The sequence below is a fragment of the Stomoxys calcitrans genome, chromosome 3 (assembly GCF_963082655.1).
Source record: "Stomoxys calcitrans chromosome 3, idStoCalc2.1, whole genome shotgun sequence".
In the NCBI taxonomy this organism is placed as follows: Eukaryota; Metazoa; Arthropoda; class Insecta; order Diptera; family Muscidae; genus Stomoxys; species Stomoxys calcitrans.
The window spans coordinates 29,015,110-29,042,506 of NC_081554.1; the positions used below are offsets into that span (position 1 = coordinate 29,015,110).

At 39.8% G+C, this 27,397-nt stretch overlaps 1 protein-coding gene across 2 annotated transcripts in view; it reads left to right on the forward strand.

Moving 5' to 3' along the window:
• Nucleotides 1-1,940: 1,940 nt before the first annotated feature.
• LOC106096332 (protein FAM107B) overlaps nucleotides 1,941-27,397 on the forward strand; it is a 31,608-nt gene continuing 6,151 nt past the window's right edge. The window contains exons 1-2 of one of the 2 annotated variants that reach the window (XM_013264028.2): nucleotides 1,941-2,783; nucleotides 25,461-25,773. In XM_013264028.2, the coding sequence (XP_013119482.2) occupies nucleotides 2,768-2,783; nucleotides 25,461-25,773 (329 nt within the window). In that variant the 5' untranslated portion in view covers nucleotides 1,941-2,767. The remainder of the gene's footprint in view (nucleotides 2,784-25,460; nucleotides 25,774-27,397) is intronic. The other variant, XM_013264029.2, reaches the window with a different exon arrangement.

Here is a 27,397-nt window from a genome sequence, read left to right on the forward strand (position 1 = left end):
CATGAGCCCTTACAAGCCGAAATTTGTGTACGACTTGGCTGAAATTTTGCATGCAGTGTTTTGTTATGACTTTCAACAACTCTGCCTATTAGGGTCTATATTGATCTATAACCTGATATAGCTCTCAAATAAAGCGATCTCTCGATTTGTCTTCTTGAGTCCTTACAAGCTGGAATTTTTGTCCGATTTGGTTGAAATTTTGCATGCGGTGGTCTGTTACGACTGTGCCAAGTACAGTCCAAATCAGTCTATAACCTGATATAGCTCCCATGTAAACCAATTCCCTATTTGACTTTTTGAGTCCTTATATGCCGACATTTCTCTCCGATTCGGCTGAAAGTTTGCATGTGCTATTCCGTTATGACTTCCAACTACTCTGCCTTGTAGGGTCCAAATCGGTCTATAACCTGATGTAGCTCTCATATAAACCGATCTCCCGATTTGACTTCTTGAGTCCATGATGGTGGGTTCCCAAGATTCGGCCCAGCCGAACTTAGCACGCTTTTACTTGTTTCTCCTATATCGAGCAACCACACCAAATAAAGCTCTCATTGATCTTTAAGTAGAATGATAGAAAAATTGATACCAAACGTGTTCGCTTTAATACCATACAGTTTTGATGGTGAAGCAAACCCGTTTGGCTTTAAAACAATACCGTCTAGTAGGAATAAATTTTAATACCAAATTGTTATTGGCTTTAGTACCAAACCGAGATTGTTTTTATACCATTATCTCTATTACTTGAACATACCACAAGTACACCCAATGAAGAATTGATGACAACGATATTGAAAGTAAAGTAACCATATGGTATGGATGATGTAAAACATTATTAATACCATACGGTATTAATGTGGTACTAATTCACGCTATTGTTTCACGTTGGCTTCAAAACAATATCGTCTAGTAGGGATAAATATAAAACGATAAGTACCTTTGGGTATTAGATTTGTAACCAAACTGATATTTATTTTAATACCAAACTGTTATTGGATTTAGTACCAAACCGAGATTGGAAAAATTGATACCAACGGTATTGAAAGTAAATTAATCATATGATATGGATGATGTAAAGCATTATTAATACCATACGGTATTAATGTGGTATTAATTCACGTTATTGCTTTACTATCAATACCATTAATACCATACGGTATCAATTTTTCTTTCAATATATCGGGCATGGTAACAGATGGACATAAATAGACATTCACATATTTTTCACGAATTTTTTTCTGTGTGTTCTTTCTGGCTGCAGTTTTTTTCTCGACTTTACATATTTCTTTTAAAAATATATATTGGAGGCCACCGTAGCGCAGAGGTTAGCATGTCCGCCTATGACGCTGAACGCCTGGGTTCGAATCCTGGCGAGACCATCAAAAAAAAATGTCAGCGGTGTTTTTCCCCTCTTAATGCTGGCAACATTTGTGAGGTACTATGCCATGTAAAACTTCTCTCCAAAGAGGTGTCGCACTGCGGCACGCCGTTCGGACGCGGCTATAAAAAGGAGGCCCCTTATCATTGAGCCTAAGACTTAAATCGGACTTCACTCATTAATATGTGGGAAGTTTGCCCCTGTTCCTTAGTGGAATGTTCATGGACAAACATTGCAAAATATATATTGGAAAACTTTCCTTCAAAGCCTCTCCCCTTGAAACCACTGTCCAATTTGTTGCTGTTGTGCTCTGAGTCGTTCTTTCGGCTTCCATTCGGACCTGGCGCATGCCGCCTGCATCCACATATTTGAACGTGACTAGGTTTATGGTGTTTTTGTGTTATTTTTCATTTTTTGCTGTTGGCTATTTGGTAGTTGTTAGTTTTTCATTTTCATGTGTTTTTGTTTTTTTTTTTTTCGTTTTTGTTCACATCCACATTTTTGGTTGTTTGCCTGCACTTTCGACATTCCTTTGCAGAACGAACCAAAGACACTCTCGACAGTCACCGAGTGTCAGCAGTATTTCCATACGGCTCGAAAGTGACACAAGCACGGCACGCAAATGTGTGTCTCTGCCATTCGCATATTTTCGCAATGTGAGGCTGCAAGCTGTGATCGATTATTACAGCAAAATATACAAAATCAACGTCAAGAGTGAATAAAGTGGATGTTTGGGTGATTTTTTCAAAAAAAAAAATATTTCAAGAAATCATTGGAAAATTCCAAAAAAAAAAATATTGTGTGTGTTTGTTGCTGTTTTCAAATCGAATAGAATACAAATCTTTATAAGGCCCGATTGCTTGCAAAAAAACAAAGGCAAGAAAAAATATCGCCCCAACAAATGTTGGAAATCGTCAGTTTTTCCTAAAAAAGCAAAACCAGCCTGAAACAACAATTGTAGCGCATTACGAAAACGTCCATTGTGGACTTATGCCCCAACGCTCCAAAGTGGCGTTGGTATTGACCATGTTTGTGTTTGTTGCTGTAACGTCTGGTCGGCAGTGGTGAACCCATTGTTGTTATTGTTGCAATTGATTTTTTTCGCCAATTCTCAAAAACAAAAAATAAACTAAGACGCTATTCTAGTGTAGCGTTTCCCACTTAAATTCAATTAATATCAAGTGTAAAATGTTACAATTTAATTTAGTGTGTGTAATTTTATGAACGTGTTAACATCGTCTTTGTGCAAGTGATATTTGTTTTGTTTTGTTTTTTTTTTGAATCGTTTACGAGTGATTTTGGAATTTTTCTAATTTCCGTTCCAAAATATTTTGCAAATTAAATTATGACAAATCGTACACTATCTCATCCGATATATTGGATCGCATCAAAATGTTTGAGACTGAATGTGAGTGTTGTGAAGCCAGTAGCAGCTAACATACATGTCACAGCCTCTGCTATGGCATCGCATTAAATTATTAATAAAATTTATTCCATTTGCAAACAAGTTCATGCGAAGTGACGTGCACCCACCCCTCCATCCCTTCATCTTAGCATTCGAACATCCTCTGGCATTGGCAGCACCATAGACAGATAACCTCCATGTGATTTGCCAAAGGTCAAATGCCATCTGATTTCTAATGTGTCTGTGCTGCATGTGTGAAGAGGATTTCATTTTTTCATACTGAAGGTCATTTCTATTGCAGAGCCTTTGGCTGTGTCATTTAAGAGACGAAATCCATTAAACATTAATGCAAAGTGAATAAGGCTTTTTGGATGTGTTAAATTTAAAAAGGGTAATGCTTTAGTAAGTAGTTAAAAGTAGTTAAAAGAATTAAAAAAAAATATAATAAATATTTGATTTTAAAATTACAAAAAAATGGAAACAGTAGTTATGTGACTTCCATAGATTTCCACAGAGGTTAGCATGCCCGCCTATGACGCTGAACGTCTGGGTTCGAAACAAGTAAATCAAAACAAGTAAAAAAGGAGTTAGGTTCGGCCGGGTCGAACTTTGGATATTCACCAGCTCGGTTTACATGTAAACTACCTTTCATAAAAATCTGGTGAAAATTGCATACCTTATGTCCCCTAGCAGTTATATCGAAATATGTTCGGATTTGGACCAAATACTAATCGGTACAAGTCATTGTTCAATTTTGTATAACAAAATATTGTTCTTTTTAGTAGCTATATCTAAAAATAAACTGATCTGAACCATATACGACATGGATGTCGAAAAGCCTTACACAAGTCACTGTGTCAAATTTCAGTGAAATCGGATTATAAATGCGCCTTTTTTGCGGCCAAGACTTTAACTCGAGATATCGGTCTATATGACAGCTAAATGCAAATCTTGATCGATCTAGACCAAATTGCAAAAATATATGGAGGGGCTTAACTTAACTCTCTGTCCCAAGTTTCGGCGACATCGGACAATAAATGTGCCTTTTATGGGCCCAAAACCTTAAATAGAGAGATCAGTCTATATGGCAGCTATATCTAAATCTGGACCGATCTGAGTGAAATTGAAGAAGGATGTCGAAGGGCCTAACACAACTCACTGTCCCAAATTTAGGCGAATATATATATTATCTGATTTCGCTGAAAATTGGGACAGTGATGTATGTCAGGCCCTTGGACATCTTTTATACCCTCCACCATAAGATGGGGGGTATACTAAATTAATTTAATTTCGTCATTCTGATTGTAACTACTCGAAATATTCGTCTGAGACCCCATAAAGTATATATATTCTTGATCGTCGTGACATTTTATGTCGATCTAGCCATGTCCGTCCATCCGTCCGTCCGTCTGTCTGTCGAAAGCACGCTAACTTCCGAAGGAGTAAAGCTAGACGCTTGAAATTTTGCATAAATACTTCTTATTAGTGTAGGTCGGTTGGTATTGTAAATGGGCCATATCGGTCCATGTTTTGATATAGCTGCCATATAAACCGATCTTGGGTCTTGACTTCTTGACTTCTTGAGCCTCTAGAGTGCGCAATTCTTATCCGATTGGAATGAAATTTTGCACGACGTGTGCTATGATATCCAACAACTGTGCCAAGTATAGTTCAAATCGGTCCATAACCTGATATAGCTGCCATATAAACCGATCTTGGGTCTTGACTTCTTGAGCCTCTAGAGGGCACAATTCTTATCCGATTTGAATGAATTTTTGCACGAAGTATTTCGTTATGATATCCAACAACTGTGCCAAGTATGGTTGAAATCGGTCCATAACCTGACATAGCTGTCATATAAACAGATCTGGGGATTTGACTTCTTGAGCTTCTAGAGGGCGCAATTCCTATCCGATTTGGCTGAAATTTTGCATGACGTATTTTATTTTTACTTTCAACAACTGTGTCAAATAAGGTTCAAATCGGTTCATAACCTGATATAGCTGCCATATAAACCGATCTGGGATCTTGACTTCTTGAGCCTCTAGAGGTCGCAATTATTATCCGATATACCTGAAATTTTGTACGATGGATCCTCTCATGATCATCAACAAACGTGTTTATTATGGTCTGAATCGGTCTATAGCCCGATACAGATCCCATATAAATCGTTCTCTCTATTTTACTTCGTGAGCCCCAATGGGCGCAATTCTTATACGAATTGCCTGAAATTTTACACAGGTCTCCAACATATAATTTAGTTGTGGTCCGAACCGGACCATATCTTGATATCGTTTTAATAGCAGAGCAACTCTTTTCTTATATCCTTTTTTGCCTAAGAAGAGATGCCGGGAAAAGAATTCGACAAATGCGATCCATGGTGGAGGGTATATAAGATTCGGCCCGGCCGAACTTAGCACGCTTTTACTTGTTTTCAATTTGGCACAGATTTGTCCAGATTTGGATATAGTTGTCATATAGACCGATCTGTCGATTTAGGGTTTTGGGCCCATAAAAGGCGCATTTATTGTCCGATGTCGCAGAAATTTGGGACAGTAAGTTGTCTTAGGCCCTTCGACATCCTTCTTCAATTTGAACCAGATCGGGCCAGATTTGGATATAGCTTCAAGCCTTGGGCTCATAAAAAGCGCATTTATTGTCCTATTTTGTCAAAATTCGGCACAGTGAGTTGCGTTAGGACCCTCGAAATCCTTTTTCAATTTGGGCCAGATCGGTGCAGATTTGGATATAGTTTCCATATTGACCGATCTCTCGATTCAAGGTTTTGGGCCCAGTAAAGGCGCATTTATTATCCGTTGTCGCCGAAATTTGGGACAGTGAGTTGTTTTAGGCCCTTCGACATCCTTTTTCAATTTGGGCCAGATCGGTGCAGATTTGGATATAGTTGCCATATAGACCGATCCTCCGATTTAGGGTCTTAGGCCTATAAAAGCCACATTTATTATCCGATTTTGCTGAACTTTGGGATAATGAGTTGTGTTTGGCTTTTGGACATCTTTCTTCAATTTAAACCAAATCGGTCCAGATTCGGATATAGCTGCCATATAGACCGATCTCTCGATTTTAGGTCTTGCGTCCATAATAGGCGCATTTATTGTCCGATTTTGTCAAAATTCGGCATAGTGAGTTGAGTTAGGCCCTTTGAAATCCTTCTTCAATTTGGCCCAGATCGGTTCAGATTTGGATATAGCTGCCATATTTACCGATCTCTCCATAAAAGGCGCATTTATAATCCGATTTCACTGAAGTTTGACACATTGACTTTTGTTAGGCTTTTCGACATCCGTGTCGTATATGGTTCTGATCAGTTAGATATAGCTTTTAAAAAGATCAATGTTTTGTTATACCTATTAGTATTTGGTCCAAATCGGAATATATTTCGATATAGCTGCTAAGGGGCACAAGGTTTGCATTTCTTACAGGATTTTGACGAAAGGTGATTTACATATATACCCGAGGTGGTGGGTATCCAAAGTTCGGCCCGGCCGAACTTAATGCCTTTTTACTTGTTTCTTGTTCAGTTTAAGCCGGCTATGTTATAGTCAGGGCATTGCCATTTGGTTGTTTTGTTTCAGAGGTTTTCCTAATTCAACGCATTTCCTGAGAAGCAATAAGACCCAGCACTTCCATGAGATCAAAAAATGCATACAATTTATAAATTCTACATAAATTATGAAATTATTTGTTTGATGTCTGTTTGACATTTTCTCTTTGTGAATAATGCATTTTTAAGCATCTTTTTTTTTCTGTATCATTAAGGCGCCTCCATTAGCTGCTGTTTCTTCCCCATTGGCCACAAAGCCTTTTACAATAATTTCCACATTTACAGACCTACAATTTAGCTTGCAAAACGGTCTAATTAAACGAATTATGGTTGCAAATTAAAGATTAGCTTGTTATGGTCGCCAAGTTTTCTTTGTGGCAGTCCCCATCACTACATTACAGTTATTTGCATTCGAATCCTTAGTAATGTCCCTTACTGTGACCCTAATTTGTTTATTTTGAGTTGCCCTAAGCCAATTGACATGGTAGTCCATCATTCATTTCATGATGCCAACAGAAAATTGTCATTAAAAAGAAGCAGCGAACAGCGCAACAAATCCAGTTGTAAATAAATTCAAAAAAACACATCCCAACATCCCAGGAAGCCCACAATTCCTCAATTTCATCGTTATCATCATTACCGATGTGTTTCTAGTTTTGTTCATTTCTTTTTTTTTTTTTTTGTTCTTACGTTTTGTTCTCCTTAAGTTTAAGACTTAAGCCAAAGTTAATAGTCCCATAGCCGGCACTTTAGGAATAAGCTCAACAGCATTGTAAGATATGCTAAGAAGGCACTGAGAAGAAAAAAAGAACTACAAAGTTGTCTTTAGAAACTGCCATGGAGAATTGGGGTTAATATGACAATTTAGCTAAAAAATGAGAATGAAGAGAAACAACACAAAAATGTAAAGTTTATTTACAAATGTTTTGAATTAACAAAATTCAAGAGGCACAAGACAAAACAAAAAAAGAAGAAGCTGAAAGAGAAATACAACACACAACAAACTTGCTAAAACTATTTTGCATTGCTAAGGACTGTCAAAGAAAAAATGGAATATCAATGGGGAGGGTGCTAAGTTAGGCCGGATCGAATTTTCAGTACCCACCACCTTTGGTTCTGCTAAAATTGTACTGTACTGAAATTAGTGATACGTCCTTCGAATTAGGTTAGGTTTAATAGCAGTCTGCCATCAGACATCAGACTTAGACGTTTTCGTCCATAGTGATAGCACTGGAACAGAAGAAGGAAGATGCCTTCCAGTTCCTACCGTTGAACCATCCAGATCGCTTTAAAAAGCCCAACAACTTGCGAATGTTCCCATCCGCTAAACCAGACAGGTTATCAAAGAAATGAGAACTTAAAGCGGAACTCCTTCTGACTGCTAGAGCGGGACAGGTGTTATATAGTGTCTTCTTCTACGATGTCCTCACAGCTTCTGCAAAAGTCGTTGCTGGCAACCTTCTGTCTGTCTGCATGTTTTCAAATTAGAAAGTCACCTGTCATGTCGGACATTATGACTGAGACGTCTGTTCTAGCCAATGACAGCACAGCAGTAGACCTCTTCAAGCCTAGATAAGGCCTCTATTAGCCCCCTCTTTGTGACCATCTATCAATCGCTGTCCTTCGGGCCTGGTCCTGAAAACTCAGCTTATATGTCGCTAGAGGCATACCCACAGATTCCAGTATCCCTGGCATGTGTAGGGTAGTTCCTAGTCTCGCAAGCTCATCCGCTTTACAATTCCCTGGGATATCTCTGTGGCCCGGCATCCAGAACAGGTGAATTTTGAACTGTTCAGCCATCTCGTTGAGAGATCTGTGACAGTCGGGGGTGGTTTTTGTGTTCAGTAATACATTCTCCAGGAATTTAATGGCTGCCTGGCTGTCGAAGAAGATATTTATGCCAATCGTCGTAATGACATTATATCTTAGCCATTCCACCACTTCCTTAATTGCCTTGCTCTGCTTGATACACACTGTAGTGGTCGGAAACCCTTTTCGATATGACCACTACTAGATCTTTGGAGTACACCCCAAAGTCCACCTGGTCGTTTAGTTTGAGACCATCCTTATAGAAGTCTATGTAACGTCTGTTACCAGGGATATGGTAGTTCCGATCGGTTTTTATCAGGAATAGTGATACAGTAGCGGCTCAGGTAGGGTTTAATCCACTCTGCCTGGAACATCGGATATTGCATCAAGGATAACACAGTGTCCGTAGCCGCCACATGACCAATGAGAAAGCTCCCTTAACCTCAAGGCAGTGGTCGCTGCAATTTGTCTATTCACAATATCCAGAGGCATAAGATATAGCATTAAAATCAGTGCATCAGATGGTGTCGTCCTCAGTGCGGCTGTGATGCGGCTGTGATGCAGTAGGTGGACTTTTGAAGCGCCGTCCACCAGACCACAATACCATAAAGCATTATAGGTCTGACAACTGCAGTATATACCCGATGTATGGCACGCGGTCCAAACCCCCCAACTTTTGCCATGGCTCTCTTGGAGGTATATAGGGCACGAGTGGCCTTCCTTGTACTTCCCACAATTTTGGATTTGATGTTCAATTTCCTGTCCAGCAAAATATCCAGGTATTTTGCGCTTTCTGTAAATGGGAATTCTTTCTTCCCAAGGAGACAGGTGCCACTGTAGGCAATTTGTGTCTCCTGCTGAAAAGGTTTACTGCTGTCTAGCACGGATTTACGCCTAGACCACTTTCGGTAGCCAAAATTCATCAAAATCGGATAATAAATGTGGCTTTTATGGGCCTAAGACCCTTAATCGTAGGAACGGTCTATATGGCAGCTATATCCAAATCTGAACCGATCTGTGCCCAATTAAGGGAAGATGTCGAAGGGCCCAACACAACTCACTGCCCCAAATTTCAGCAAAATCGGATAATAATTGTGGCTTTTATGGGCTTAAGACCCTAAATCAGGCGATCGGTCTATATGGCAACTATATCCAAATCTGGACCGATCTGAGCCAAATTGACGAAGCATGTCGAAGGGCCCAACACAACTCACTGCACCAAATTTCATCAAAATCAGATAATAAATGTGGCTTTTATGGGCTTAAGACCCTAAATCGGCGGATCGGTCTATATGGGGGCTATATCAAGATATAGTCCGATATAGCCCATCTACGAACTAAACCTGCTTATGGACAAAAAAAGTATGTGTGCAAAGTTTCAGCTCAATATCTCTATTTTTAAAGACTGTAGCGTGATTTCAACAGACAGAAGGACGGACATGTCTAGATCGTCTTAGATTTTTACGCTGATCAAGAATATATTGCCCAATATATACTTTATAGGGTCGGAAATGGATGTTTCGATGTGTTGCAAACGGAATGACAAAATGAATATACCCCATCTTTCGGTGGTGGGTATAAAAATTATATAACCTATGTTTCCTTTTTTTTGATTCTACGGATCAAACAAACAAACCGATTCCCATATAGTAATGATGGGTCATATGCCCATTTAAAGCGTTTTTAGATGCAACGGGTACCCCTACACTTCAATCTGATTTTGTATGCCAGATTCGTAATCTACTCCCGAATACCTTTCATTTAAGCCCCATATTGATATGGAAGAAGACCAATTTGTGTGTTTTTAGAAATTTTGGAGTTAGGGCGACTTTCTGGGTACTTGAATCCAATTTTTAATACCCTATTCGTATTGTACTCTTTAATATCTTTCATTTGATATCCATATTGTCTATTTCGGTCCACTTGTGATTTTGGATGGTATATTTGGGGTAATGGGAAGGGTTCGCCCCCTTCCGATATCAACAAATTATAAAGCATATTTCTTCTTCCTGACCATATTCTTAATCTATTTCCGAATACCTTTCATTTGAGTCCCATATTGTCATGATTGTTAAATAAACAAACCTATTTGAAGGGGTTTTGGGACTGGGGCGGCCCCCCAGGTACTTGGACCCTACTTTTATTATCAAATTCGTACTCTACTCTTGAATACCTTTAATTTAAATCCCATATTGCCCCGATCGGTTCATTTTTATTTTTATGTAGTTCTTTTGAGGTAAGGGGGAGGGTCCGCCCCCCCTTCCGATATCAAAAAATTATATAGCCTATGTTTCCTTCCAGACCAACCTACACAATCTGTGAAAATTTCAAGGTAATCAGCCATTTTTGAGTCTATACGGAACAAACAAACAAACACAATTTCAATTTTATATATGAGATAAGATAGTGGCCTCTTCACCCCGAAAAGTCTCGACAAATATACATAATGGCCTAACGGGACTTTATGTAACTAAAATGGAAAGCATATCGGAGAAGAGCATGATTTTCATATCCAAATTTGGGACAAATGACTAAAGATGCGACAAAATTTTCTAAGAAAATTAAATTTTTACAAAATTTTCAGCGAGAGTCAAATTTTGATCTCGAAAATGCCCTCTAAGTTTCCCGATGTTTACAAACGTTTACAAACAGATTTTTTAATCCACCTTTTCAATGACAGCCATTAAAACCCAACCATCTATCCTATGTTTGGTATGAAAAATATGTTCTTTATCCCCCTCCCCCCCCCAGAAGAAGAAAGTGCTGGCTACTATTTCTTGTTGTCGCTATTTGTAAAAGTGTAATTGATGTTGTTGTTGTTGTTGTTGTTGTTGCTGCTGCTGCAGGTTTTCATGTATATCTCCATAACTATCATCGTTTACAAAAACAAAACTTGGCGAAAAGCAAAAGAGGCAGACAACACAAGAAAAAAAATCCGCCGCGACCCTCTTAAATTGCCATACCATGGAGGTCTACTGTGGCCAGGCCACTCTTTGAAGTCTCATTGGAAAATTGACATAATAACCTCTCTTGGAACACAATAAACATTCTTGAAGCGATTAAAGAAAGCACCAAACAACAAAGATGACAAAGACTAGGGGCTGGACAGAGGCCATCGGAATGGAAACCACAAATCGTTGAACAAATATAGGCTTCAAATTCTGTTTTCTTTTTGTGTATGGAGCGACTTTAGATGTTGGCTCCATAAAGTCATGCTTGAGCTTTACTTGGGAAGTTGGCAAGGGCCATTGCTTGCTTGCTTGCGTGCTGGCCACCATAAAGCAATTCGAGTGTTGTAAATGAATTTAATGTCTTGTTTTGTCATGGTTCTGTCGCATGAATGAATGGACGGATGGATGGCCCTTTTTGTTGTTATTTTTTGGGATGTGCTCTGCACAACTTTAGAAATTTCTTTAAATTATTTAAACTAACCTTAATTTGTGGGCCTAATTGAATTTACGAATGATGTCCAGCACCAAGAGTTTTCTTTTTTGTGTCGTTTGTTTTTGGGAGCACCAAAAGTCATGACATTCTGCTGGATCATTCATGTTTGTGTTCCCATGGCAGCACCATCAGCAGCAGCAGCAGCAGCACTGTTATGATTTGTTATAGGAATTATGCAGGCCTTGGGGTTTGGTGGATGTGTGGTGTTTTAATCGCATAGTGTGTCAATGGGATTTGTGGCTTTATTTCTTCACTTTCATTCAAACATTATTTGAAGTTGAAGCATAGTAAAAGCACTGAAGCATTAATCTCTCCCATGCGAGTGAAAGTGTTGGGGAAGTCATAAATTTAAGCAATATAAGCAAAGGTCATATTCTGATCATAAAATGTTTGATGTTAAAGAGAATTTTAAAATTTACTGGAACAAATAAAAATACATTATATTGACCTATGTATATAAAGGGTGATTTTTTAAGAGCTATAGAAAAGTTAAAAAAAACAAGTAAAAGCGTGCCAAGTTCGGCCGGGCTGAATCTTATATACCCTTCACCATGGATCGCATTTGTTGAGTTCTTTTCCCGGCATCTCTTCTTAGGCAAAAAAAAAGAATACAAGAAAAGATTTGCTCTGCTATTAGAGCGATATCAAGATATGGTCCGGTTCCGAGACCTGTGTAAAATGTCAGGCAATTCGAATAGAATTGCGCCCTCTGGGGGCTAAAAAAGTAAAATAGAGAGATCGATTCATATGGGAGCTGTATCATGCTATAGACCGATTCAGACCATAATAAACACGTATTTTGATGGTCATGAGAGGATCCGTTGTACAAAATTTCAGGCAAATCGGATAGGAATTGCGCGCTCTAGAAGCTCAAGAACCCAAGTCCCCAGATCGGTGTATTTGACAGCTATATCAGGTTATGAACCGATTTAAATCATACTTGGTACAATTGTTGGATATCATTACAAAATACTTCGTGCAAAAATTCATTCAAATCGGATGAGAATTGCGCCCTCTAGAAGCTCAAGAAGTCAAGTCCCCAGATCGGTTTATATGACAGCTATATCAGGTTATGAAGCGATTTGAACCATACTTGACACAGTTGTTGGATATCATAACAAAACACGTCGTGCAAAATTTCATTCCAATCAGATAAGAATGGCGCCCTCTAGAGGCTCAAGAAGTCAAGACCCTAGATCGGTTTATATGGCAGCTATACCAGGTTATGGACCGATTTGAATCATACTTGGCACAGTTGTTGGATATCATAACAAAACACGTCGTTCAAAATTTCATTCCAATCGGATAAGAATGGCGCCCTCTAGAGGCTCAAGAAGTCAAGAGCCTAGATCGGTTTATATGGCAGCTATATCAGGTTATGAACCGATTTGAATCATACTTGGCACAGTTGTTGGATATCATAACAAAACACGTCGTGCAAAATTTCATTCCAATCGGATAAGAATTGCGCCCTCTAGAGGCTCAAGAAGTCAAGACCCTAGATCGGTTTATATGGCAGCTATATCAGGTTATAGTCGGATTTGAATCGTACTTGACACAGTTGTTGGATATCATAACAAAACACGTCGTGCAAAATTTCATTCCAATCGGATAAGAATTGCGCCCTCTAGAAGCTCAAGAAGTCAAGTCCCCAGATCGGTTTATATGACAGCTATATCAGGTTATGGACCGATTTGAATCTTACTTGGCACAGTTGTTAGATATCATAACAAATTACGTCGTGCAAAATTAAATTCCAATCGGATAAGAATGGCGCTCTCTAGAAGCTCAAGAAGTCAAGTCCCCAGATCGGTTTATATGACAGCTATATCAGGTTATGAAGCAATTTTAACCATACTTGGCACAGTTGTTGGAAGTCAAACCGAAACACGTCTTGCAAAATTTAATTCCAATCGGATAAGAATTGCGCTCCCTAGAGGTTCAAGAAGTCAAGACCCTAGATCGGTTTATATGACAGCTGTATCAAAACATGGACCGATATGGCCCATTTACAATCCCAACCGACCCACACTAATAAGAAGTATTTGTGCAAAATTTCAAGCGGCTTACTTTGCTCCTTCGAAAGTTAGCGTGCTTTCGACAGACAGACGGACGGACGGACAGACAGACGGACGGACGGACATGGCTAGATCGACATTAAATGTCCCGACGATCAAGAATATATATACTTTGTGGGGTCTGAGACGAATATTTCGAGTAGTTACTAACAGAATGACGAAATTGGTATACCCCCACCCTATGGTGGAGGGTACAAAAGCATAAAATCCAGAAAAATTCATGAAATCTTTATTTGAATCGATAGTACGGTCCATAAAATTTAATGTTTAAAGATTATTTCATGCAAATGTTGACCGTGACTGCGCCTCAAATGATCTATCCCCTTAGTCCAACTTTAGCATACACTTTCCAACATTTCGTCCGGTCTCTCACAAATAAATGCTTCCATGTTGTCTTCCAATGCGTCGATTGAAGCTGGCTTGTCTGTATAGACATGAACTTTAACATAGCCCCTCAAAAACATTAGTCTAAAGGCGTTTAATCGCACGATCTAGGCGGCCAATTAACCGGTCCGGAACGTGATATAGAATGTTCAACGAACTGGCCTCTCAATAAGTCCATTGTTTCGAGTGCTGTGTGAGGCATGTGGCACCATCTAGTTGAAACCACATGTCATGCGAGTCAGGCTCTTGCATTTTGGGCAAAAGAAAGTTGGATATCATCTCACGGTAGTGCTGAACATTCACAGTTTTGTTACGATTCACATCAGCTTTGAAGAAGTACGGTCCAATGATGCCACCAGCCCATAAACAGCATTGGTCCCAATGCTACTGGCTGATCTTCACTGACAATATGGGTATCAAATGAAAGGTATTGGAAAATAGAATACGAATAGGATATTAAAATTTGGATCTAGGTGCACATCGGGCTGCCCCAACCCTAAAATTCCTCCAAACAAACATATTGGACTTTCATGTCAATATGGGCCTCAAATGAAAGGTATTTGGGAGTAGATTTGGAATATGACATTAAAATTTGAGTTTGAGTCTAGGTGGCGCTTTACTTTTCAAAAATAAGTCAAATTGGTTGATTGACCCATTATGACAGTATGGGAATCAAATGAAAAATATTTGAGAGTTGAAAACTAATTTTATATCCAATTTTGGAGCCAAGTGTTTCGGGGTACGCCCTAAAGCGCCCTCTAAAATTAACGTAATTTTCGATTATGGCAATATGGAGCTCAAATCAATGGTATTTGGGAGTAAAGAACGAATTTGATATCTATTTTTAGGGCAAAGTGCCGGTGGCCGCCTCAGCCCCAAACACCCTCCAAAAAAAATTTCATATTTACTGACCATGGCATTATGGGCTCACATTAAATGGATTTGGGAGTGCAGCACGAATTTGATATCCATATTTGAGTCGAAATGTCTGAGCCCCATCCCTCCCTTAAAAAGCACTTCTCATTACCCTTATTTTCAAAACCACCAGATCTCGGAGATTGTTAATGCTATTCGTTCGATTTTTTTTGCACTCTCACAGTCAAAACAGAATATGGTTTCTATTGTTGGGATCGGGTGCCTCGGGGGCCGTCCAAAACCCACCAAATGGGTATATACCCCAATCACGATAATATAGATCTCAAACGAAAGGTGCTTGAAAGAAAAAAAAAACGAATTTGATATCCAATTGAAGAGCCATGTGTTTTGGGGAACTGCCCCACCCGAAAGCACCTACCTCAGGAAATTTATCCTCATTATCCTCGGGACAAAGTCCCTGGAGTCCTTCCCACCCTTACACAGAATTTATTTACCGATCATGCCATTATGGGCCCATATAAAATGTATTTGAAAGTAGAGCACCAAGAGTTTATTTAAATTAAGGGCCAAGTGTCTCTCTAAACCGGAAATATTTTCTAATACGATAATATAGGACACCAAAGAAAGGTATTTGACAGCGGAGCAAAATTTTACCTAGGAACAATGAAGGGACACACTTCTCACACATCAATGAAAGCCTTTCGCTTCAAGTTTAAACTCATTGATAAGGGACTTTTTTTTATAGCCGAGTTCGAATGCGGTGCCACAGTGCGACATCTCTTTGGGGAGAATTTTTTACATGACCATGCATGGCAAATTTCGCCAGCATTAAGAGGGGATCACCGCCGCTTCAAATTTTGTTCGATGTTATCGCCTGGATTTGAACGCAGGCGTTCAGCGTTATAGGCGGACATAGGCTACAGTGGCACGAATTCGATATAGACATTCAGGGCGAAATATCCCAACCCCAAATGATGTTAGAGAGTTAAAGAAGGCGCAGCGGAGCGGGCCCGGTTCGGCTAGTAGCTGCTATTTAAACCAATCTCCTGATTTTAATTCTTAAGCCCCTATAGAAGGCATTTCTTATCCGATTTGCCTGGAATTTTGTAGTACATCTTCAACATCCAAACCAAGTATGGTCCGAATCGGTCCATAATCTGATATAGCTGCAATAGCTCTTTGTTTGCTTTTAAAGATATGCAAGGCAAAGAACTTGCCAAATGCTATCCATGCTGGAAGGCATATAAGATTCGGCCCAACCGAACTTAGTACTTTTTTACTTGCTTTAGCTTTATTTCCACAGCAACTCAGTTGGTCATCGCTACTGGTTCTCGTTCTTAATTTTCATTCAAAAGACAACTGCAGATGCTTATCGAAAATTAAACACGAAAATCTTCATGAACAAAACAAAAAAATAAATGACAGTAGCTCATGAAATGTATGAGAATAACAATTATGGTACTCTCAATTGTAGCAACCATAGCCACGGCAATAATGAGGCTAATCATGATAAAGCACTTTTAACAATTAACATTAAATCGTTTTGTTTTGTACTGCGGGTCTTTCTTGATCGCCCCTCCTTTTCTCGCTCTCTATCTTCCTTCACCATTTCCTACATCTAATTGACATCAGATTATGATAATTTTTTCGGGAGATCTGAAACACCAAATGGGCTATAATTTCGGGGTTTTGTGTTCATTTTGGTGTTGATTTGTAATAATGGCTATGAAATGTGATAGGAAATGAAACTTCATGGAAGCGTTACAATTGAGAAGAGTTTTAATGTTTGGCATTCGATGCGGGTTGTGTTAATTAGTAATTATTTATTGTTTGGGATTGATATAATTCGAATTATAGAAATGCATTTTTAAAATTGAAAAGAAAAACAAGTAAAAGATTCGGCCGGGCCGAATCTTATGTACCCTCCACCATGGATCGCATTTGTCGAGCTCTTGCCTCGGTATCTCTTTTTAGGAAAACAAAGGATAAAAGAAAAGAATGGCTATGTTATTGGAACAATATCAAATTATGGTTCATTTCGGGCCATAATTGAACTTACTGTTGGAGACCATAGTACAAGTCATTGTGTAAAATTTCGTGCCAAATCTTGTAAAAATTTCGCACTTTAGGGGCTAAAGAAGAAAAATAGGGAGATCGGTTTATAGGTCATGGAAGAAGCCGTTGTGCAAAATTTCAGCCAAATCGGATAATAATTGCGCCCTCTAGTGGCTCAAGAAGTCAAGAACCCAGATCGGTTTATATGGCAGCTATATCAGGTTATGAACCGATTTGAGCTATTCTTAGCACAGTTGTTGAAAGTCATAACAACACACCTCATGCAAAATTTTATCCATATCGGATAAGAATTGCGCCCTCTAGAGGCTCAAAAAGTCTACACCCAGATCGGTTTATATGGCAGCTATATCAGGTAATGAACCGATTTCAACCATACTCAGCACAGTTGTTAGAAGTCATAACAAAATTGGTCGTGCAAAATTTCAGCTTAATCGGATAGGAATTGCTCCTTGTAGAGGCTCAAGAAGTCAAGACCCCAGATAGGTTTATATGGCAGCTATATCAGGTTATGGACCGATTTGAGCTATTCTTAGCGCAGTTGTTGAAAGCCATAACAAAACACCTCATACAAAATTTCAGCTTAATCGGATAATAATTACGCCCTCTAGAGGCTCAAGAAGTCAAGACCCCAGATCGGTTTATATGGCAGCTATATCAGGTTATGGACCGATTTGAACTATTCTTAATACATTTGTTGGAAGGCATAACAAAACACCTCATGCAAAATTTCAGCTAAATCGGATAATAATTGTGCCCTGTAGCGGCTCAAGAAGTCCAGATCCCAGATCGGTTTATATGGCAGCTATATCAGGTTATGGACCGATGTCAAACAGACCCAGCACAGTTGTTGGAAGTCATAATAAAACACTTTATACAAAATTTCTGCCAAATCGGATAAGAATTGCTCCCTGTAGAGGCTCAAGAAGTCAAGACCCCAGATCGGCTTATATGGCAACTATATCAGGTTATGGACCGATTTTAACTATTCTTAACACGGTAGTTGGAAGTCATAACAAAACACCTCCTGCAAAATTTCAGCTAAATCGGATAATAATTGTGCCCTGTAGGGGCTCAAGAAGTCAAGATCCCAGATCGGTTTATATGGCAGCTATATCAGGTTATGGACCGATTTGAACTATTCTTGACACAGTTATTGGAAGTCATAACAAAAAACTTCAATCAAATCGGATAATAATTGCGCCCTCTAGTGGTTGAAGAAGTCAAGACCCTAGATCGGTTTATGTGGCACCTATATGAGGTTATGGACCGATTTAAACTATTCTTAACACAGTTGTTGGAAGTCATAATAAAACACATCATGCAGCTAAATCGGATAATAATTGCGCCCTCTAGAAGTTCAAGAAGTCAAGACCCCAGATGGGTTTATATAACAGCTATATCTGGTTACGGACCGATGTCAATCATACTCAACGCAGTTGTTGGAAGTAATAATAAAACACCTCATACAAAATTTCAGCCAAATCGGATGAGAATTGCGCCCTCTAGCGGCTTAAGAAGTCAAGACCCCAGATAAATTTATATGACAGCTATATCAGGTTATGGACCGATGTCAATCATACTCAGCACAGTTATTGAAAGTCATAATAGAACACCTCATGCAAAATTTCAGTTTAATCGGATAATAATTGTGCCCTATAGGGGCTCAAGAAGTCAAGACCCCAGATGGGTTTATATGACAGCTATATCTGGTTACGGACCGATGTCAATCATACTCAACGCAGTTGTTGGAAGTCATAATAAAACACCTCATACAAAATTTCATCCAAATCGGTTAAGATTTGTACCCTCTAGCGGTTCAAGAAGTCAAAATCCCAGATCGGTTTATATGGCAGCTATATCAAAACGTGGACCGATATAGCCCATTTACAATCCCAACCGACGTTCACTAACAAGAAGTATTTGTGCAAAATCTCAAGCGGCTAACTTTACTCCTTCGAAAGCTTGCATACTTTCGACAGACAGACGGACGGACGGAGGAACGAACGGACATGGCTAGTTCGACTGAAAATGTCATGACGATCAAGAATATATATACTTTATGGGGTCTTAGACGAATATTTCGAGGAGTTACAAACAGAATGACGAATTAAGTATACCCCCATCCTATGGTGGAGGGTATAAAAATACTGAAATATAACTGGGTATAATTGGTGTGGGGTACTCGTGTCGATTGGTAACTTTGTGAATGCGTTAACCACCTACAGTCCAGCCCACCTATTATTCATTATTATTAGCCGCCATATGACCAAAGAAAAAGTTCCCTTAGCCTCACGGCAGTGGTCGCAGCAATTTGTCTAGCCACAATGTCCAGAGGCATTACATGTAGCATTAACTTCAGTGCATCAAAAGGTGTCGTCCTCAGTGCGGCTGTGATGCACAAACAAGCCATCCTTTGGATCCGTTTGAATATTGAACAGCATGTGGACTTTTGAAGCGCCGTCCACCAAACCACAACACTATATAGCATTATAGGTCTGACAACTGCAGTATATACCCAATGCATGTCACTCGGTCTAAATCCCCCAACTTTTACCAATGGCTCTCTTGCAGGGGTATATGGCCAGAGTTGCCTTTCTTGGCCTTTCCAAAATGTTGGATTTGAAGTTAAATTTCCTGCCCAGCAAAACACCCAGGTATTTGTGCTTTCTGTAAATGGAACATTCTATGCACACAAGAAGAGAGGCTCCACTGTAGGCAACTTGTATCTCCTGCTTAAGAAAACCACTTCTGTCTTGCACGGATTTATACCTAGATCACTTTCGGTAGCCCACTTTGCTGTTGCACGTAGAACTTCCTGAAGTATACATCCGATGAAGTTCATCAAAATTGTTTCAGAATTATATATAGATCTCACTTTGTATTTATAGGGTACTAGCTGGACTGCGCCCGTTCCGCTGCGCCTTCTTTTACTTTATATAATTAGAGAGCTTTTAGTGAAATACCATGCTACGATAATAGTATATCGCTTGACTAGCAGTTTAACAATATAAGTGCCTTTATCTGAATCCCATATGATCTTTATTGGTCTACGAATTTAAGTTTGGATGTAAGGTGTACTCCACTCTTAAAATACTTTATTTCAGCCCGATATTCTCATGTTGTCCGATTTAGGGGTGTTTTCGGGGGTGAGGCGGTCCCACAGACACTTAGCGCTGAAAGAATATCAGCACCGTGCTCTTCTCTCAAATTCCATTTTTTTAATGAGGCGTCCCCCAAAACACATGGTCCCAAAATTGGTTATCGAATTCGTTTTCTAATCTTAAATACCTTTCATTTGAGCCACATATTGGCTTGCCCGAAAAATTTTTACCCTTTGGGTGGTGTTTGCCTAAATACATGGTCCCACACTTGGATATCAAATTCGTATTCTACTCCCAAATACCTTTATTTGAGCCCCATATTGCGATGGTCAGTAAAAAATTGCTGTTTGTGGGGTATTTTGGGAAATTGTTCCCGAAAGTGGGTATAAATTCTTGCTCTACCCCCCAACTCCTTTCATTTAGGCCTCACATTGACATGGTCGGTAAATATGCCCTATTTAGGGGTGTTTTGGGGAGTCACTAAGCCCTGAAAATACATCAGCAACGTGCTCTATTCTCATATATTTGAACCCTATATTGGCATTGGCCTCTAAATTGGTTATCAAATTCGTTTTCTAATCTCAAATACCATTCACTTAAACCTCTTATTTAAAAAGCCAGCAAATATGTCCGGTTTTGGGTATGGGCCCTAAAAACTATATAATATCGAGCTCCACTGTCTTGAAGACCCAAATGGTCTTGGTGAGTAAATAAGTCCTACTTGGGGGTTGTTATGGTGGTGGGACGTCCCCTAGACAGTTAGTATAATGGTTGATGTCAGATTCATGGTCTACTCCCAAATACCCTTCAATTGAGCTCCATTTTTCCATAGTCGGCAATTATGACCGGTTTTGAGGGGTATACAACCCTCAAGTGGGGCTGCCACTGACTTGGCTTCAGATTCGTGTTCTACTCTAAAATACCTCTTATTTGAGCCTCATATTGCAATGTTCAGCAAATACTTCCTATTTGGTTGGTGTTATGGGGGTGGGGTGGCCCCACAGACACTTCTCCCGAACATTGATATCAGATTTGTGCCTTACTTCCAAAGACCTTTCATTTGAGCCCCATATTGCTATGGTCGTGAATTTGTCTTTTGTGGGGGATGTTCTCGGGGATGGGCGGCCCTTGGTCCCACATATTGAACACTCAAATACCTTTAATTTAAGCCCCATATTGCCATGGTCAGTAAATAAGTCCTGTTTGTGGGGTGTTTTGGGGAAGGGGTGGACCCCCAGAAACTTTGTCCCAAATTTGGTTACCAGATTCTTATTTTACTCGCAAATACCTTTTATTTGAGTCCCATATTGCCATGGCCGGTAAATATGTCCCATTTAGGGGTGTTTCTGGGGGTTGGGGTGGTCCCCCAAAACACTTGGTCCGACAATTGCATATCAGATTCGTTTTCTAATCTTAAATACCTTTCATTTGAGTCCCATATTGTTGTGATTGGCGTATATATATATATTTGGTAGGTTTTGGGGTGGGACGTTCCCCTTCTCCTCCCCCCCCCCCCCCCCCTCTAGGTACCCCATCCGAAATTTGGAAACCAAATTTTTTTTTGTAGGTTACTATAGGAGATCACACAAAATTTCGCTTAAATTGCATGACCCATCTCCGAGATCTGGTGTTTTTTGAAAATTAGGGTAAAGGGGAGGGTCCTCTCCCCCTTCAGATATCAAAAAATGTATTGGTTCATTATGCACCATCAGTGAAAATTTCAAGAAAATAGGTTGAGCCATTTCTGAGTCTATAAGGAACACACAAACAAACAAACCTACAAACAAACACTAATTTATTTTTTTTATATAAGATGTGTAGGGCATTATAAAGTCAGCACCGCCCGACTTTTGTCTTTCCTTATTGGTTATTTTTAATATTTTGCTGCTCTTTTTGTGCCATTTTAAGTGCGATATTCTCCACCGTAGACTTGGTGCGTTGTATGCAGTGCAACATTTTTCCGCTCTCTGTAGGCAACACCATTATAAGCGAACACTACACCCGGTGATGGGGTTACATATTTATGGACAAACGAACACAAAATTTCGTTTTCAATGGAACATGTGGATGCTACACTTTGTTGCACATTCGAAATCACCATTAGTGATCTTGGCAGGAATAATTGATTGATTGATTGATTGATTCGGCACAGTGGGCCATTTATTTCTGAAGATTATCTTTATTTGCAACTTTTTCAAAAAGTAGCAATTTAAACTCTCAACCACTATGTTAACTGGGTAACACTTAACTAATATGGCTTACTTACTTTAATTAACTATGACAGAATATTTCTTCCACTAGCCGAACGTAGAATAGCGTTCCAAGCGCCTCGATCTTCTGCGCTCATTCTAAAACCTCTGACACCAAGTTTCGAGGTGTCTCCCACAACTTGATCTTTCCATCGGGCTTTTGGTCTTCCCGGTTTGCGTATACCACCGTGTTTGCCTTCAAAAGACTTCTTTGCTGGAGCTTCTTCATCCATTCTGACAAGATGACCTAGCCCATGCAGCCGTTGTATTTTGATGCGTGTAACTATGCTATCGTCGTCATACAGCTCATACAGCTCGCGGTTCATACGTCGCCTATATTCTCCGTTAACTCAAACTGGTCCATATATTTTACGAAAAACCTTTCTCTCAAATACTCCAAGTACTGCCTCATCTGTTTTCACAAGCACCCATGCTTCAGAACCACATAACAGCACGGGTAGTATCAGTGTCTTGTAAAGTGTAGTCGTCGTCGGTCGAGAGGTGGCCTCAGTTCGCAGTGTGAATATCTGGTCTAGGGTGGATTTACCTGGTCTAAAGCCGCATTGATAGGACCCAATTATCTCATAGCTTTAGGTTTTAGTCCTTCACGCAATACGCTCGAAAGTATCTTGCCTGCTATGGGAAGGAGACTTATTCCTCGGTAGTTGGCACATTCCGTCTTGTCTCCTTCCTTGTGTACGGGACATAGTATGCTGAGGTTCTAATCATCGGGTATGCGTTATTCTAGCCAGATTGTGCAGATAAGCTGATGCATACGTCTTGTCAGCGTGTCGCTTCCGGTCTTAAATAGTTCAGCGGGTAACCCGTCGGCTCCTGCTGCCTATATGCTAAGGTTGCAATCATTGGGTATGTGTTCTTCTAGGCAGATTGTGCTGATAAGCTGATGCATACGCCTTATCAGCGTGTCGCTTCCGGTCTTAAATAGTTCAGCGGGTAACCCGTCGGCTCCTGCTGCCTAAATGCTAAGGTTCCAATCATCGGGTATGTGTTCTTCTAGCCAGATTGTGCAGATAAGCTGATGCATACGCCTTATCAGCGTGTCGCTTCCGGTCTTAAATAGTTCAGCGGGTAACCCGTCGGCTCCTGTTGCCTATATGCTAAGGTTGCAATCATCGGGTATGTGTTCTTCTAGGCAGATTGTGCCGATAAGCTGATGCATACGCCTTATCAGCGTGTCGCCTCCGGTATTAAATAGTTCAGCGGGTAACCCGTCGGCTCCTGCTGCAGTGTTGTTCTTTAGTCGGGTTACTGCTACTTGGACCTCATTCTGACTAGCAGGTAAACATTCTATACCATCATCAGGGATTGGTTCTGCGGTATCCTCTTCGCCGCCAACATTGGACACTAGCAGTTGGGTAAAATGTTCTTTCCATATCCTTAGCATGTTGTCTGTGTCAGTTACCAGATTTCCTTCTTTGTCTCTGCAGGAGGATGTGCCTGCACTAAAGCCATCGGTTTGGTGTTTAATTCTTTGGTAGAATTTCCGGACTTCATTCTGACTCCTGTACATCTCAATTCGCTCGCACTCACTTTTTTCCATTTCCTTTTTCTTTCTGCGGAATAGATGTTTCTTCTCTCTCCTTTTCTTCCGATACCTCTCCTTCATCTGGCGCGTTGCTACTGATTGCAGGGTTGCTCTATATGCTGCATTCTTGGCTTCAGTTGCATCTCGACACTCTTGGTCGTACCATGGTTTTTTTGGGGGGAGGCTTTCGGTACCCAAGTACGGATTTCGCGGCATTTTCCATGAGTGCCACTGCGGCATTATATCATCGGAACATGGAGTGCTTTCATTAAGCAATTGGGTCAGTCGAGTGGAGTAAGCCGCTGCCATTTGTTGTGTCTGCAGCTTTTCCATGTCCAGCTTCCGTGCAGTGTCAGATCGTACTTTCCTCGCCATGTTCAAACGGGTGCGAACCTTTGCTGCAACAAGGTAATGATCCGAGTCTATATTCGCTCCACGGATCGATCGTACATCTAACACGCTGGATGAATGCCTTCCATCTATCACAACGTGATCAATTTGGTTTCTCGTGTTTTGATCGGGTGACAGCCATGTGGCTTTGTGGATATTTTTATGTTGAAATCTGGTGCTACTAACTACCATGTTTTTTGCCGCGGCGAAATCTATCAGCCTCAACCCATTACTGAACGTTATCTTGTGGAGGCTAAACTTTCCGACTGTTGGACCAAAAATGTCTTCCTTCCCTATTTTCTAATATGGCTAGCCCGTTAAATATGTCCGAGCTTCAAACAACTTGGGGTTGAATTAAATTATCAACAAACCCAATTCATGCAAATTTAAATGTCGAATTTGAATTCGTCATATCATATTTTTTTGCGTACTTGTGATTCTTGTATCTTGTCATAGGGTTTCTTAGGCCTCTATTTAAGGGTAACTGGCCGTTTATCTAAACAACTGCTGGCACATGACAAAAAAATGCAAATTTTGCCTGTTTTGTCAGCGGCTATGCTCATTAATCTGTCTTTTATTTTAATTTGATACCATTGGCGTAGATAATTTTGCCCAATGACAATGACAGTAGGGATTCAACTATTTTTTTTATTTTTTGGTGGAGGGGGAAGGGATGCCGCTTTCATTGACTGGAGGCGATAATGTTATCGCATTAGCATAAACTAAATGTCTGTCTGTCTTTCTGTCTTCAGTTTTCAGTATTGAAACATTTTAAAGTCTTCCATTCTGCCATTACAGTTAAACCATACGGCCTTTGTGTAGTTTGGCAGTCTGTCCCAGTGGGGGGTTTAAGCATATTGGCCACTTTTACAGAGTCTTGAAGTATTTACAGTTTTAGGTTTTTATTTTTGTGAAATCAGCAAAAGAAAGATCATTTGTCATCGGATTTGTCTTCATTTCGTTTGGCTTCAATCGCTGCTGTTAATAGACATCATCATAACTTATTATTATGAATTTTTATCTTTAGCGTTTTTGGTTTTTTTTTTGTTTTTTTGTTTTTTGGACCGCTGTCGGTTCTATGATTTTCTCTTTGGCATTTATTGTGTTGATTTGTTGAATGATTTGTTTGTCTCCTCTTCGCTGTTTTTTTTTTCGTTTTCAGCAGATTCTGAGCAACAACAACAACAGCAGCAGCTGCCGCCGCCACCACCAACTACGGTGCCGATCGTTGAAGGTTTTGCAAGTGAAGACTTTCAAAGGCACAGCAGAATCGAAGTTGACGGGCTAGCGAACGGTTGTGATATAAGAGAGAAATTAGCAGCCAAGATGATGATGCCCACGCCGCCACCACCTCCACCGCCTGGAGTACAAACAGATGCCAATGGCTTGATATTGCCCAAGAAGCTGATCAATCCCTGTCTGACATCAACGGATCGCAAACAATTGCATCGAGAGTTAAAATTCAACACAAAAATGTAAGTAGACGATGAAAGTTTCTGATTTTTTGGCAAACTGAAATTAAGAAAGAAAAGTGAACTTAGAAGAGCTTTAGGCTACCATGATGAAATATGAGAAAAATTTAAATTTTGAAGCCTAGAGTAAGGATAAGAAACTAATAAAACGGCATTAAAATTGACTGGGTCGAAGTTTGGTATGAATCCACCACCATGAATCTTCCGGGAAGCTAAGCCAAATCATGGGGGTGGATTACAAAAATTATAAAAAAAACAAGTAAAAGCGTGCAAAGTTCTACCGTGTCGAATCTTATATACCCTCCACCATGGATCGGATTTGTCAAGTTCTTTGCCTGGTACCTCTCTATAAGCAAAAAAATGATAATATTGGGTTGCCCAAAAAGTAATTGCGGATTTTTTAAAAGAAAGTAAATGCATTTTTAATAAAACTTAGAATGAACTTTAATCAAATATACTTTTTTTACACTTTTTTCTAAAGTAAGCTAAAAGTAACAGCTGATAACTGAAAGAAGAAAAAATGCAATTACAGAGTCACAAGCTGTGAAAAAATTTGTCAACGCCGACTATATGAAAAATCCGCAATTAATTTTTGGGCAACCTAATAGATAAGAATTGCTATGCTTCGGAACTAAATCAGGTTATAGACCGATTCCTACCATAATCAAATTGGATGTTGGAAACCATGGTAGAAGTCATTGTGCAAACTTTCAGCCAAATCGCATAAGAATTGCGACCTCTAGAGGATCGAGAAGTAAAATCGGGAGATCGGTTTATATGGGAGCTTTATCATTATAGAGACCGATTAGGACCATATTTAACATGTATGTTGAAGGTCATGGGAGAAGCCGTTGTACAAAATTTCAGCCAAATCGGAAAATAATTACGCCCTCTGGAGGCTTAAGAAGTCAAGATCCCTGATCGGTTTATATGACAGCTATATCAGGTTCTATACCGATTTACGCCATACTTAGCACAATTATTGAAAGTGATAACAAAACACTAGGTGCAAAATTTCAGCAAAATCGGATGAGAATTGCGCCCTCTAGAGGCTCTAGAAGTCAAGATCCCAGATCGGTTTAAATGGCAGCTATATCAGGTTATTAATCGATTTGAACCATATTTGGCACAGTTGATGGAAATCTTAACAAACCACCTCATGCAAAATTTCAATCAAATCGGATAGGAATTGCGTCCTCTAGACGCTCAAGAAGTCAAAACCCCATATAGGTTTATATGACAGCTATATCAGGTTATGGACCGATTTCAACCATACTCAGCACAATTATTGGTAGTGATAACAAAACACTAGGTGCAAAATTTCAGCCAAATCGGATGAGAAGTGCGCCCTCTAGAGGCTTTAGAAGTCAAGACCCCATATTGGTTTATATGACAGCTATATCAGTTTATGGACCGATATCAACCATAATCCGCACAGTTATTGGAAGTCATAACAAAACACCTCATGCAAAATTTCAGCCAAATCGGATGAGAACTGCGCCCTCTAGCGGCTTAAGAAGTCAAGACCCCAGATAGGTTTATATGACAGCTCTATTGACTCAAGAAGTTAGGATCCAAGATCGGTTTATATGGCAGCTATATCAAAACATGGACCAATATAGGCCAT